The 14,786-nt window shown below is 41.3% G+C and overlaps 1 protein-coding gene across 4 annotated transcripts; it reads left to right on the plus strand.

Moving 5' to 3' along the window:
- Window positions 1-538: 538 nt before the first annotated feature.
- On the plus strand, window positions 539-13,709 carry LOC133664577 (zinc finger protein 391-like). Of its 4 annotated transcripts, XM_062069308.1 has the most exons (4): window positions 539-650; window positions 962-1,075; window positions 11,589-11,662; window positions 11,742-13,709. In XM_062069308.1, the coding sequence occupies exons 1-4, from the start codon at window positions 566-568 to the stop codon at window positions 11,796-11,798; spliced, it is 330 nt and encodes a 109-aa protein (XP_061925292.1). In that variant the 5' UTR covers window positions 539-565; the 3' UTR covers window positions 11,799-13,709. The 4 variants fall into 4 exon arrangements, with proteins under 4 accessions (XP_061925292.1, XP_061925289.1, XP_061925290.1 ...); XM_062069305.1 differs by having other exon boundaries at window positions 11,589-13,702; XM_062069307.1 differs by having other exon boundaries at window positions 581-858; window positions 11,589-13,700.
- The last annotated feature ends 1,077 nt before the right edge of the window (window positions 13,710-14,786 follow it).

Consider the following 14,786-nt stretch of genomic DNA (forward strand, 5'->3'; position numbering starts at 1 on the left):
GCTACCTCCCCCACCTGAACCCCGCCCCCTCCCCCAACCCCGCCCACCTCAACCTCCTCATGCTCTCTCAGGGAGAGCATGTCCCAAATTCGAAGCTGCTGTTTTGAGGCATGTTAAAAAAAATAATGCACTTTGTGACTTCAATAATAAATATGGCAGTACCATGTTGGCATTTTTTTCCATAACTTGAGTTGATTTATTTTGGAAAACTTTGTTACATTGTTTAATGCATCCAGCGGGGCATCACAACAAAATTAGGCATAATAATGTGTTAATTCCATGACTGTATATATCGGTATCGGTTGATATCGGTATTGGTAATTAAGAGTTGGACAATATCGGAATATCGGATATCTGCAAAAAAAGCCATTATCGGACATCTCTAATTATTATTATTATTATTATTTTTCGCTCTCCCTTTTGTAATGTGTGGTTTTGTGTAAATACATATTTGATATGTATATACCAACATAGTCTGTAACCTAAGTACTCATCCTGAGGATACACGCTCCAGTACAGTAGGTGGCGGTGTGCACCTATAACGTTGGTTGCGACTCGCCATAAAATGAAGAAGAAGAAGAAGAACGTAAAGCGTGCTGACTGTCGTGAAAGCACATCGACTGAGAAAGAATTGAGCAAGACGCTAATAAGTCAGTCTTATTATTTGTTCTCATGTTTGAATTATTTACGTCGTATAAAATACATCTTTGATTCTTTATTTTAAGGATAAAGTCGTCTCGATGCGCTAGAAGCACTGTGCCGCGTCTTGTGCTATATTTGCTTGTTAGTTAGCTTAGCTTGTTAGCTGCTAACAGAAGACACCGAAGTTATCAACACATCGCTAAGTAGAGATCAAGTGTGAGAGTAAAGTGTTGTGATTGTGTGAAAATGTCTACATTACAAATGTTGAGAGCGTTGGTGGAACAGCGACTAACTGCTGCCGTTGAATAAATATTTGTAGTGTTCGAAAGAAAGATAGGAGAATACGAGGCGGAACTTTCTAGAACAAAGGCGGAGAGCAATCAACTAATGGACGCTATTTTCACGAAACATCAAGTTGTGTTACACAGAACAGGTTTGTTGACTTCTTACTCTCACATGTTTACTAACTGTATATTTCATTATTGACAAGAACATCCATTCATCCACCCATTTACTACCGCATGTCCCTTATAGCATTTGTAAAATATAATATAATCACAATGGCTGCAAACATTAAAGTGCCTTGTTTGCAAGTAAAAACAAAAACATTACAAATAAACTAAAATCAATGACTAGCTTGTTACTATTAGTGGTTTAAAAGAACACACATACATGTATATGTATATTGCTTTTGCTTGCTTGCTTACTTGCTTATGGTTGTCCATCGATTCGATGATGACCATCTTCTTTTATTTGTGAGTCTGCTGATGTTTGAACAGTCCGATCCTGGATCCACAGATGCGGTTACAGACCGGGCATGTGAAGGAGGTGCTGGGGGGAGCAGGGGTGGCTTGGCGAGCATGCCTCTTCGCACGCTTTGCTGCACGGTGTTGTGTGCGCTGTTCCTCTATATCAGGGGTCACCAACCTTTTTGAAACCAAGAGCTACTTCTTGGGTACTGATTAATGCGAAGGGCTACCAGTTAGATACACACTTAAATAAATTGCCAGAAGTAGCCAATTTGCTCAATTTACCTTTAACTCTGTTATTATTAATAATTAATGATATTTATCTTTGTGGAAACACTGATCATCTTAATGATTTCTCACAATAAATATATATAGAAACAGATAAATATCAATATGCAACACTTTATTTTTATATTTTCTCTAAGTGCACATTTTTCAAATTGAACATTTTCAAATGATCACTTCTAAGACAGTCTTGTGAAATCACAATATCCCATTTTAACTAGCTAGCCACTAAAATTTTTCAACAAATCATGAATTACTTTGCACCATGTTTGTACAAATAATAACTCATGTAAAATACAAAAGTAAACTCTCAAATTTTTAAATCATGTCACACTTTGAACTGGACACCAAATCTGTTATCTGTTTCTTTGTCAGTTAGTGGGAAGCCTGGCATTGCATGCTGTTAACTAGTGTGTTGTACTCTGGTGTGTAACTTGACACTGCAACTCTGAGTGAGTCTTGCAGATGTGCATCAGTGAGGCGTGTTCTGTGTTTGTTCTTGATGAAGTTCATGTCAGAAAAGGCTGATTCACAAAGATAAGATTTTTCCTCATTGTTTGCGGAACCTTCTTAATCTTTTGGACATATTTTCACAGCAATCTGGCCTTAAGCTTAATTATGATAAATGTAAAATGTTAAGGATTGGAAATCTAAAGGGAACGTCCTTTCGAATGGAATGCAAAGTGCCTGTTTTGTGGACAGATGGACCAGTTAACATACTTGGTGTTGTTGTCCCAGAAAATCTGGAAGATCTAGGCTCAGTAAATTATGATAATCGACTAAGAAAGCTGGACAAAATTATGCAATTATGGAAAGGGAAATCCCTAACCTTGTATGGTAAAATGTCTATTGCCAACTCGTTAATTATTCCTCAATTTATTTATTTGTTTTTGTCATTACCAGCTCCATCACAAAACTTTAAGATTTATGAGCGGAGGGTCTTCGATTTTGTCTGGAACGGCAAACCAGAAAATATTAAAAGAAAGGTTTTGTACAAAGAGTATGAATATGGGGGCCTGAAACTTCTCAACCTTGAAGCTATGTGTCTGTCTTTAAAAGCATCAATTGTTCCAAAGATGTATTTAAACATTGAGTGGTACACAAATGTCCTGTTGGACAAAAAACATGTACTGTATCAAAAGAAATTGTATCCTTTTTTACAAGTGATCCCCTCCCAGAGAGTCTGCTGGGAAACATGGCGGGGTTCATAAAGGAAACAATCCACTCATAGTGGTGTTTTCAATTTTATGTGCCAGAAAAAAGAGACGATATTTTGCAGCAGTTAATGTGGATGAACTCTAATATTGTAATAGATGGAAAGCCTTTCTTTTGGAAAAATATGTTTGAAAGAGGAATCATTTTTGTCAATGACATTATCAATGAGAATGGTAAAATTATGAAGTATGATGAATTTAGAGCTATGTATGGTGATGCTTGCTCAAGCTTTTCATTTTATCAACTAACTGGAGTAATTGGGAAAAGATGGAAACAAATAATTAATTATGGAACTACTAAATTATTAGTTTGTAAACCTCTAATAAGAAATTCTAGTTGGCAAAAAGGAACTAAAATAAATAGAAAAATATATAATTTTTATTTAATAAAGAAATCTTTGAAGGCTGCCTCATACAACACAAATGGAAAATGGGAGGACTTTTTTGACTGCCCGTTGCCATGGGATGCCATATTCAAACTAATCTATAAAACCACTATCGATGTGCAAAATCGTTATTTTCAAATTAAAATTATTTATAACTTCTTACCCACAGGGAAAATGTTAAAATTATGGAATACGACAGAGTCAGATGATTGCCGATTTTGTTGTCAGGAGCCTGAATCCACCCTGCATTTGTTTTGGTATTGTCATATTGTGTCTTTGTTTTGGGTGGAAGTTGAAAAAATGTGTTTAAGGATTGGTTTGTTTATGAAGCTTAATGTGGTTTCTGTTATTTTAGGAGAGTTCATTGACAATCATGATTTAGTCAATTTAATTATAGTACTCGGTAAAATGTTTATTTCTAAGGCCAACAACAGATATTCACTTAGTATTACTTTCTTTAAAACATTTATTCAGTATTTTCTAACTTTAGAAAGTTACATGGTTGAAAACGATAATGATGCCAAAAAACATTTAAAAAACAGATGAGAAGTCCTCAAAGGCTTATTTTGAAAGTATAATTATGTTTATAGATTATATGATATCTGTTGTTGTGTTCCCTAATTTGAGTGACCTGGACATAATCTGGACTGTACATAAATGCTTATTTTGAAAATGTAATTTTGTTTATAAATTATATGCAATCTGTTGTGTTCCCTAATTTTTTTCTGTGTACATGAATGAAGGTGTGTGTTGCTGAGTCCGACTTGGACATTATCTGGACTGGGCCTGGTTTAAAAAACGCTTTAAACAAATCTAATTTCATTGACAACCTGGTCTGTTGAAGATAAGGCCCTTTTTTAAAAAATAAAATAAAATAAGATAAATAAATAAAAAACATTTTCTTGGATAAAAAATAAAGTAAAACAATATAAAAATAATTACATAAAAAATAGTAATTAATGAAAATGTTAGTGGACCAGCAGCCTATACAATCACGTGTGCTTCAGGGACTGTGTCCCTTGCAGATGTATTGTCTATGTTGTGGGAACCAGAATATTGGTAGCAGAAAGAAATAACCCCTTTTGTGTGAGTGGGTGTGGATGAGTGTGCATGGGGGAGGTTGTTTGGGTTGATGCACTGATTGAAAGTGTATCTTGTGTTTTTTCTATGTAGATTTAATTTAAAAAAAAAAAAAAAACTTTTTTTTTTTTTACTTTTTTTTTTTTTTTTTTTTACTTTTTTTTTTTTTTTTTTTTAGAACAGGCCCGCGGGCGACTCATCTGGTCCTTACGGGCGACCTGGTGCCCGCGGGCACCGCGTTGGTGACCCCTGCTCTATATAATCCACTCCCTGTGAGGAGTGGGAGCGCCAGAGGTCTCGACGGGAAGCAAGTTCCTCCAGTGAAAAGGGGTTGATCTGGCATCTCTTCAGTGTGGTCTTCATTTGGCCTTTGAACCGCTTCTTCTGCCCACCAGCACTGCGTTGGCCAAGGTGTAACTGACCATAGAGGATTCTGCGTGGGAGTCTATGGCTGGGCATTCGAATGACATGCCCCAACCACCTGAGTTGATGTTGGGTCATGATGGACTCCCCGCTGCAGCTGCCTGCCCTCTCCAGCACTTCTGTGTGCGGCACTCTGTCCTTCCATGTGATGCCAAGGATCTTCTGCAGACATCTTACATGGAAGGTCTCCAGGCTTCTCAGATGGCGGCTGTAGATAGTCCATGCCTCACATCCGTACAGTAATGCAGCGATGCATACTGCTCTGTAGACCAGCACTTTGGTGTGGAGTTTGAGGTTGCTGTTCTGAAAAACCCTTCTCCTTAGACGACCAAAAGATGCTGATGCTTGCTTGAGGCGGTTCTGGATCTCGTCATCCATTGAGCAGGTGTCAGACATTATGCTCCCCAGGTATTTGAAGGTGGGCACCGTGAGCAGCTGTTGCCCTGCTGCTGTGAGGGTTATTGTGGGGTATTGTGGGAGGTCAGCACTGGACTGACAGAGTACCTCTGTCTTCTGGGTGTTGATCGTCAGTCCCATTCTGGTATATGCAGTTACAGCTGCCGAGAGGATGTTTTGCAGAGCCTGTGGTGTATGGGCAACCAGGGCACAGTCATCGGCGTATTGCAGCTCAATGATGGTCTCTGAGGTCAGCTTGGTAGTTGCCTGTAGCCTCCTGATGTTAAACAGGTTACCATCAAGCCTGAAGTCTATGGTAACTACAGCCTGCTCCTCCATCCCCCTACGTAGCAGTGTTGTGACACAGACGAGGAAGATGTTGAAGAGAACTGGAGCCAGCACACAGCCCTGCTTCACTCCAGTTTTCACACCAAAGGGCTTTGAGCTGTGTCTTCCAACTACCACTCGGGCCATCATCCCAGAATGGAACTGTGCAAGGATGGTGAGAAACTTGGGTGGACACCCAAATCTCTTCAGGACTTACCACAGTAGGTCCCTGTTCACTGTGTCAAATGCCTTTGAAAGGTCGACAAAGGCAATGAACAAGTCCTTGTGCTGCTCCCGGCATTTCTCTTGGAGCTGATGTGTCACAAAGATCATGTCAACTGTCCCCCTGTCCTTCCGAAAACCACACTGCGACTCTGGGGTGACCCGTTCTGATATTGCGGGGATGAGTCTGCGGAGCATGACCTTGGTAAGGACCTTTCCAGCAATGGCCAACAGAGAGATACCCCTACTATTGGAGCAGATGGATTTGTCTCCTTTGTTCTTGTAGATCACATATGTCAGAGTCAAGGCCCGCGGGCCATATCCGGCCCGCGAGAAGGTTTTTTACGGCCCTTGGGATGATCTTGATTTATTATTAGAACCGGCCCGCAGACCGCAGATCTTTTACACGCACCAAGCGGATGCCGGTCCAAGGTTCCGAAAGGGGCCGAGCGGCCCGCCGGGACGCGCCTGCCGGCCGAAGGGCTGCAGCCCGGCCGTCAGTCGCGGAGCCCGCCGTGCCACGCGCGCCAAGGGGGCGGGCCGAAACCCGGCCCCGAGGCCCTGAGACTTCTGCTTTGTTTCCCCAAACCGCGCGTCACCGCCGGGCCCGCACCACCGTCGGGCTGCAGCCCGAGCGTCGGTGGCGGAACCCGTCATGTGCCGCGCGCGCCAAGCGGAGCGGGGGGGTCAAGCGGGCCGAAACCCGCAGGCCACCCCCTCACCACGAGGCCCTGAGACTTCTGCGTTTGACCCCTACGCGCGGCCCGTCGGGACGCGCCCGCCGTCAAGCCACGAGGGCCAGCCGTCGGGTCGCGGAGCCCGCCGTGCCACGCGCGCCAAGGGGCGGGCCGAAACCAGCGGGGGGTTTCGGGCACCCAACTCGCCTCCCTCCCACGGAGGGAGGAGGGGGGTTTAATGTGAACATTACTGTGCAATCACATATTTAGAGTTTTTACTCAATTCAAGTTTAAAAGTTAAAGTTTAATATTTGTTTTCACTGCATGTTACTTCTCCTTAAACAAAGTGTTGTTTTTGATTTATAGATTTTTGCACTTTATTTTATTGTATTTCAATTTAATTATATTTTAAAAATATTTCAGTTGAGTGGATGATAGAAAATTGCTATTATTGTTTTTTTCTTTGAAGTAAATTTAGCCCACTTTTGCTAAAATAGAAAATATAGGCTACTGATGGTGCCTTGAATACCGGTTTCTTTCATTTAATGTTCATGTTATGGGGATTTTTATATAAAGGAAATTTGTCTTTTGTGTCTGTTGAAAATTAAAGATTACTGACAGAGCCATAAGAAAATATTGCTTTATTTATCTGATCATATTGGAATATATTTGTTAGGTTTTCAGTAGGTTCAATTAGGTTCACTAGACTATATGCGTCATTTAAAAATTTTTCAATGAACATTCGAACAGTCCGGCCCTCGGCTTGTAGCTAAATTTTTTATTTGGCCCTCCGTCCATTTGACTTTGACACCCCTGTTGTAGATGGTCACAATGTTGGCATCTTTCCACTGTTGCGGGACACACTCTCGTCTCCACACCTCTGAAATGTAGAGTTACAGTGTCCGTGTACAGAGGTAGCCTCCTTCCTTGAGAAGTTCAGCCGGGACGCTGTCAGGTCCAGGGGATTTATTGTTTTTCAGGGTTTTGACTGCATGCATGATTTCTTTGAGGGTTGGGGGGAGGTCGACATCTGGCAAGCTAGGATGTTCAGGGAGCTCTGCAAGGACAGTTGGGTCCACTGGGGTGGGCTGGTTGAGCACGGTGTTAAAATGCTCGGCCCACCGCTCCACTATCATAGCCTGATCCTTGATTAAAGATGTTCCATCAGCAGATCTAACAGGTGCCAAGGAGCAGTTTCTGGGGCCGTAGATGGTTTTCACTGCGTCATAGAAACTGTGCATATCATTTCTAGCAGCGTGAGACTGGATTTCATTGGCCTTTGAGATCCACCACTCATCTTGCAGTTTTCTGAGAGTTGTTTGGGCCTCAGAACGAAGGGCTTGCCATTGCTTTTTATGGAATTGGGATTGTGGGTTGTTCAGGGTGGCTCTGTGTGCCTTGTGCATTCTGTACAGGAGGGTGGAGATCTCTCCAGCATTCTGGTCAAACCAGTCCTGGTGTTTCTTGGTTTTAAAACCAATGGCTTGGGCTGCAGTGTTAAAGAGGATGGTGGATAGAGAGGTCCACTTCTCATCCATCCCAGACTCTGAGGTGATCAGCGGCTCAATGTCTGCCAGCTTCTCAGCTAGGGAGCGACGGAAGTTGTCACGGGTGTCGCTGCTGGAGAGTCTGGCACAGTTGAGTGTTTTCCTCTTTGGTGCACCGTGACGTGTTAGGGGCCGAACGTGGATTCTGACCTTTGTCAGAATCATGCGGTGGTCGGTCCAGCAGTCTGCCCCTCGTATAGCTCTTGTAATGAGCACGTCCTTGAGGTCAGCCCTCCTCACGATCGCATAGTCGATCAGGTGCCAGTGTTTGGACCTGGGATGCATCCAGGATGCCTTATATTTGTTCTTTTGTTGGAAGATGGTGTTTGTGATGGTAAGATCGTGTTCCGCACAGAGACTAAGGAGTCTCATGCCATTGGGGTTGACTTTTCCAATGCCGTGGGCGCCGATCACACCATTCCAGTTTTGCGTGTTCTTTCCGACTCTTGCATTGAAATCACCAAGCAACATGATTTTGTCACTCCTCGGGATGTGACTGAGGATGTCATCGAGTGCCTGGTAGAAGCAGTCCTTCTCTTAATCATTGGATGGCAGAGTTGGTGCATAGGCACTTACCAAAGTGACATGTCTGCATTTTGCAAGGGGGATGCGAAGAGTCATGAGCCTTTCACTGACACCCACTGGTGATTCTGTGAGCTTGAGCAGAAGGCTGTTCTTGATTGCAAAACCAACTCCGTGAAGGTGTGGTCCGCCCATGGGGTATCCTTTCCAAAAGAACGTATAACCCTCTCCTACTTCATTGAGTGAGCCTTCCTCGAGGAATCGGGTCTCACTGAGTGCTGCCACATCCACATTGTAGCGCTTTAGCTCGCTGGCAACAAGTGCTGTTCTGCGCTGTGGTCTGTCCGGACTGGCATCCAGGAGTGTCCTTATGTTCCATGCTGCAATTCTAAATGGTATAATCTTTGTATTTCGACCGTGTAATGGAATGTCCCGACAGGTGCGGTTTCCTGCCCGGGTACTGTGTTGAGTGGGCAATCTTTAGGCCACCTTTTCTAGGCCTTTCCCCAATTGGGGTGAGCAGTGCGGCCCCTAAATAGGGGCTGCTCAGCCGCACAGGAGTCTGCCGGAAACAGCTGCCACTCAATCCCAGCTGCTAATGACCGTTGTCCTATGCCGCTGACGTGCAGAGTTCCAGCTAAGAGCTTCCAGCTCATTCAAACCTGCCCCCGTTACTGGACGCTCCATCGCCGTCAGACTTTTGAGGTCGGAGACTCAGGTAAAGAAGATACCTGCGCAATGATGGTTTTTAGAGTGGCATGAGGGGTGCGCTTTTCCCAACGCCACTACCTTGATTGTAAGAAGATTGTTCCAGTGGCAAGGGAGACCCTAGACGACCGGCATCTTCTTACAACTGCAGGAAGCTGCCGGAATCCAGGTTTTTGGGAAACCGCCTCAAAGCTTGCTGCCACCAGCTTGCTTTTCTGTCAGGGTGTGCTCCCTTAGCCTTCGTCCACTTTTACAGCCATTGTGGTGCTTCTCACTGCTACCATCTTCTGCCTGTTCTACCGCTGAGGTCTTCGGGATAACTCTTAGTCTGGACTCTACCCTTCGACCTGTTCGGCATGGGTAACCCTGCCAGGAGTACAAGACTCCAGCCGACATAGCTCTAGGGGTCATGGAGAGGCGCAAAGTGCCCCACCACGATAAGGTGGTGATCCCGTCGGGACACTATATGTATATATATGTATGTACACACACACACAAATATATACAAATATAAAGGGACAAGCGGTAGAAATTGGATGTATTTATATTAGTGTTGTCCCGATACCAATATGTCGGTATCGGTACCAAATTTATCGATACTTTTCGGTAGTCTTCTAAAAAAAAGGGGGACCACAAAAAAATTGCATTATTGGCTTTATTTTAACAAAATAATCTTAGGGTACATTAAACATATGTTCATTATTGCAATTAAGTCCTTAAATAAAATACTGAACATACTGCACAACTTGTCTTTAAGTGGTACGTAAATAAACAAAGGCTTCTAATTATTCTGCTGACATATGCAGTTATTTATCATTCTATTATTTTGTCAAAATTATTAAGGACAAGTGGTAGAAAAATAATTATTAATCTACTTGTTCATTTACTGTTAATATCTGCTTACTTCCTGTTTTAACATGTTCTATATACACTTCATACTTTACATTAGTTTTGCATGATACCACAAATGTAGGTATCAATTCGATACCAAGTAATTACAGGATCATACATTGGTCATATTCAAAGTCTTCATGTGTCCAGGGACGTATTTACTGAATTAAAAAAAAAACGAAAGACACACAAGTGGATGAGATGTGTTGTAGGTAGGGGTGTAACGGTACGTGTATTTGTATTGAACCGTTTCGGTACGGGGGTTCTGGTTTGGTTCGGAGGTGTACCGAACGAGTTGTGCCTCGGTGTGCATTGTTTACTCAAAATGTCGCACATTTGAGGCATTTAAGAAACTCCGCCCTGACAGCTTCGCAAAAGAGGACGTGTCCTGTGAAAAGAGGACATATGGTCAGTCTATCGTAGCCCGTTAACGGCATGCTAGCAGCTAACGGGCTAAAACAAATGTTTTAAAACCTCTAGACATTGAATTTAAATATTTCTCTCAATCACACAAACATGCTTGTGGGGGAGTTTTCTGTGTCTACGTACCTTCGACACATCCGTACACCCACCGGAGTGACATTTTTCCAGGTTGCACAATCCCCACATTTTTCAACCTATACAACCATTCCAACATCAACACATTCCACTCATCCTGGACGTTCAAACTAACAGTTTCCCAAGTTTCAAACCAAATTCCGGTTTTCCTGGAAATTCAAACTCTTCAACATTCAAACCATTCCAACATTCAAACTATTCTTACATTCATACTACATTCTGTCAGCATTTCAGTTCAACTTCAGCATTGAAGCATTCACACAGTTCCTTCAGGAATTGTTTAATCTAGTTATTATTATTATTATTAAATGTAGCTTACCACATTGAATGTGTGGACTGCATGAATTCTCAGTTCTCTTAACGCAATCTGTGTGTCTAGAAACACACTAAATTAAACTTATCCATTATTAATATTATTAATAAGGTGAACAAGTTATATTTTGAAGGAGTAGTCAGTAATCTGATTACTTCTTCCCAGTTTAACTGTTGCAACACTATCTAAATGAAAGCAGAACAGATGTCATCTTTTTTGGCCAGCTCATGCTTTTTTAGAGCAGACATGTCTCTAAAGATAAATGTGAAAATCACTGTAATTATTGTCCACCAGCAGGGGGAGCTCATCACTAGTACTACTATGTGGAGGCCGGCATGTGGTACATTATTTCCTGTGTGTGTATGACTTATTCAGAGGGAGAACAGCACACATTCACGTATGGCGTCTACCATTAAGAATTGCAGTAATGACTTTTAGGATGTTTTTATATGAATATGGTGGATTGGACCTCGGCCAGGGAAGGCATTCCCCTGAAGGACTTCTTCATGTGTCAGCTGGAAGTACCCTGACTGCTGTGAGGGGAAACTGATGAGATTGTGAGATCATATGTTGGTGCAGGACAATGTCCCATGTGACTGAGAAAAGCTGGACTTTTCTAAAGAATGTTTGTTTTCTCCTGTCCCGCAGACGTCGATGAAGAACATCTTCCTCATGAGCAGGAGGAGGAACCACAGTCCCCCCACATACATGTGGAAGAAGAGGTACCACATTCCCAACAAATTAAAGAGGGAGACGAGACACCACAGACCCCTAGTGTTAAACTGACCCTTCACATTAAAGGGCAAGCGGAGGACCCACTCATCTTACACATCAAAAATGAAGAGGAGGACCCACTGACCCCTCACTTTAAAGAGCAAGAAAACCCGCTGACCCCTCACATTAAAAAGGAAAAGGAGGACCCCTTGACCCCCTACTTTAAAGAGGAAGAGGAGGACCAAGAGCCACCGCACATTAAAGAGGAAGAGGAGGAACACGGCATCAGTCAGCCTAAATGGTTGGAGGAGTTCCCAGTGACTGGTGTCCCTGTGAAGGGTGAAGATGATGAGGTCGAAGGTGAAAGTGAGGAGAAGAGAGAGGCGGAGCCTCCAAGCAGCAGCTCAACACAACACATGACAACAGAAGCTGATGGAGACCACTGTGGAGGATCACAAGCAGACAAGCTCTTAGCTCCACTATCAGATAGTGAGGACACAACGTCACACTCTCCTGACACTGATGATGAAGACTCTAAAGATGATAAGACATGTCACACTGACAACACTCACTTGAAATGTTCTCACTGTGAAAAAACCTTTAAATACCATAGTCGTCTGAAAGTACACATGAGAACACACACTGGTGAAAAACATTTTTCTTGTTCAATATGTGGTAAAGGTTTTGGACATAGTCACCATTTAAAATTACACATGAGAACACACACTGGTGAAAAACCTTTTTCCTGTTCAACCTGTGGTAAAGGTTTTGCACAAAGTCAGGGTTTGAAAGAACACGTGACAATACACAGTGGAGAAAAAACTTTTTCCTGTTCAATTTGTGGTAAAGATTTTGCACATCGACAGTCTGTAAAAGTACACATGAGAACACACACTGGTGTAAAACGTTTTTCCTGTTCAACCTGTGGTAAAGGTTTTATACAAAGGCAATATTTGAAAGTACACATGAGAACGCACACTGGCGAAAAACCTTTTTCCTGCTCAACCTGTGGTAAAGGTTTCACACATAGTTGGTGTTTAAAAGTACACGCGAGAACACACTCTAGTGAAAAACCTTTTTCCTGTTCAACTTGTGGTAAAGGTTTTACCGAAAGTCAACATTTGAAAAGACACACTAAAACGCACACTGGTGAAAAATCACATTCCTGTTCAATCTGCAACAGAAGCCTTTGTGACCGATCAAACCTTGTAGCACACATGAGAACACACACAGGAGAGAAAGTGTTGAGTTGCAGTGTGTGTGGTGAAAGATTCTCTTATAAGTACCAGTGTAAGAAACACAAGTGTGCTGGTGAGAACGGCAGCAGCAAATGAAACTGCAGGATTTGAAATAATCTGTCAAGACTTTAATTTTGACTCGGCACATAACATGTGTGACATTGTTGTTTGTGTAACAATCTTTTTAGTATACTTCTACGTTTATAGGTTAGATAGTTTGAAATATTGAAGTATTGCATATTTGTATTTCTAATTGTTAGTGATCCCATAGATTAGCACCTTTTATATGATATACTGTACATATTTACTGGTTCACATCTGAAACATCTTCTGGACCACTTTAGGAAGCATATTATTATTTACTTTATACATCATTGGAACAGTTGTCTTGTTATTAACTTTTAAAATGTGTAACTGTATTAATCATTTGTTGGGTCTCTATAATCCATTTTATTAATGACCTTTATTACTCTCTTTTGTAATATGATGATTGTGTTGTGATTGTTTTATATGTATGTACCCAGACCTTTATGCAATAAAAAAAAGAGAGAGCAACTGGCTGAATTGTTTGTGGAAGGATGTTTTGTTTTTTTAAATTTGTGAAAAAAACAAAAAATCCCATTATTGGGTTTTAAACATTTTGAATGTATGTTTTCTTTTTAAACATCCCAAAACAATATCAATATCAATCAAAGTTCCGAGTGTCAGGCAAAAGCCAATATTGTACATCATCCCACAGAGATTTACTTTGCATACATTCATAAAATAAACAGTTTATTTTGTTTCCCTATCACAGAACGAACAAGTCTTGTCTTAAATTGCAAAACAACGTCCTAAACATTTTTTTAAGTGGTCAATTTGTTTTTGTTTTCTTAAATGAACTACTTTGCTTTTGGAAGAATGGAAACTTTCAAGTTATGAGTACTTGTTTTTGTTCCAGAGAAAATACAGTAAAGAATTAAAAAAGATGCTATGCTGTAATTAAACTATTTTGAATGAAAGTCTTTTTAGTTTTTGTGCTTATTTTTATTTGCAGGTTATACTTAATAAAATCTTCAAATAATAAAATACTTGTATCACTCAATATCACATCAGCGACCAAATGCCTTTTACAAACCATTGCTGTACAAAGATGGATTTGTTTCTCATTTTATTATGACAACAATTCCATAGTGGAGTATTGTGTGTGATGAAGTTGTGTTTGTAAAATAGTTTCCAGTACAACAACACTTGCTGGTAGGGATGGGTACTGTTCCCTTTTCAACCGATGCGGCACTAATTCTAGTACCTCAAAATCGATACCAGTCCTCAACGGTACCACTTTTTGGTACTTTTGTGTGTGTTAATAATATCAAATGTTTGTGATTATTAAATCTAAATTTTTATTGCAACATTTAAAAATTAGCTTGTTATAACTGTTGTCCTTTTGTTACATCGTGCTTTATTATTTTCAAATTGTCATTTACAAGTAAGTTTATTTACAGTTGCAAGTCCAATACACTAGATGGCAGTAGTGTAAATCCAGTGTTTTTTGTTTCGCCCAAAAAAGTGTTAATACTGTAAATATTGTATTTATTACACACCAGCTGTTTGATTGTAACGTGCATCAATCAATCAATTAATGTTTATTTATATAGCCCTAAATCACAAGATTCTCAAAGGGCTGCACAAGCCACAACGACATCCTCGGTTCAGATCCCACATCAGGGCAAGGAAAAACTCAACCCAGTGGGATGACAATGAGAAACCTTGGCGAGGACCGCAGATGTGGGTGTAGAGCTGTAACTGAGCTATCAGATCTGGTTATAGACTTAGAAGGAATTCAAGGAGCTACTGTTAAAAGTTATTGTTCATGTGCCTGATGGCCGAGGGGAAAAAACTGTTCAGTTCAGGT

Source organism: Entelurus aequoreus, linkage group LG14, assembly GCF_033978785.1.
Source record: "Entelurus aequoreus isolate RoL-2023_Sb linkage group LG14, RoL_Eaeq_v1.1, whole genome shotgun sequence".
In the NCBI taxonomy this organism is placed as follows: domain Eukaryota; kingdom Metazoa; phylum Chordata; class Actinopteri; order Syngnathiformes; family Syngnathidae; genus Entelurus; species Entelurus aequoreus.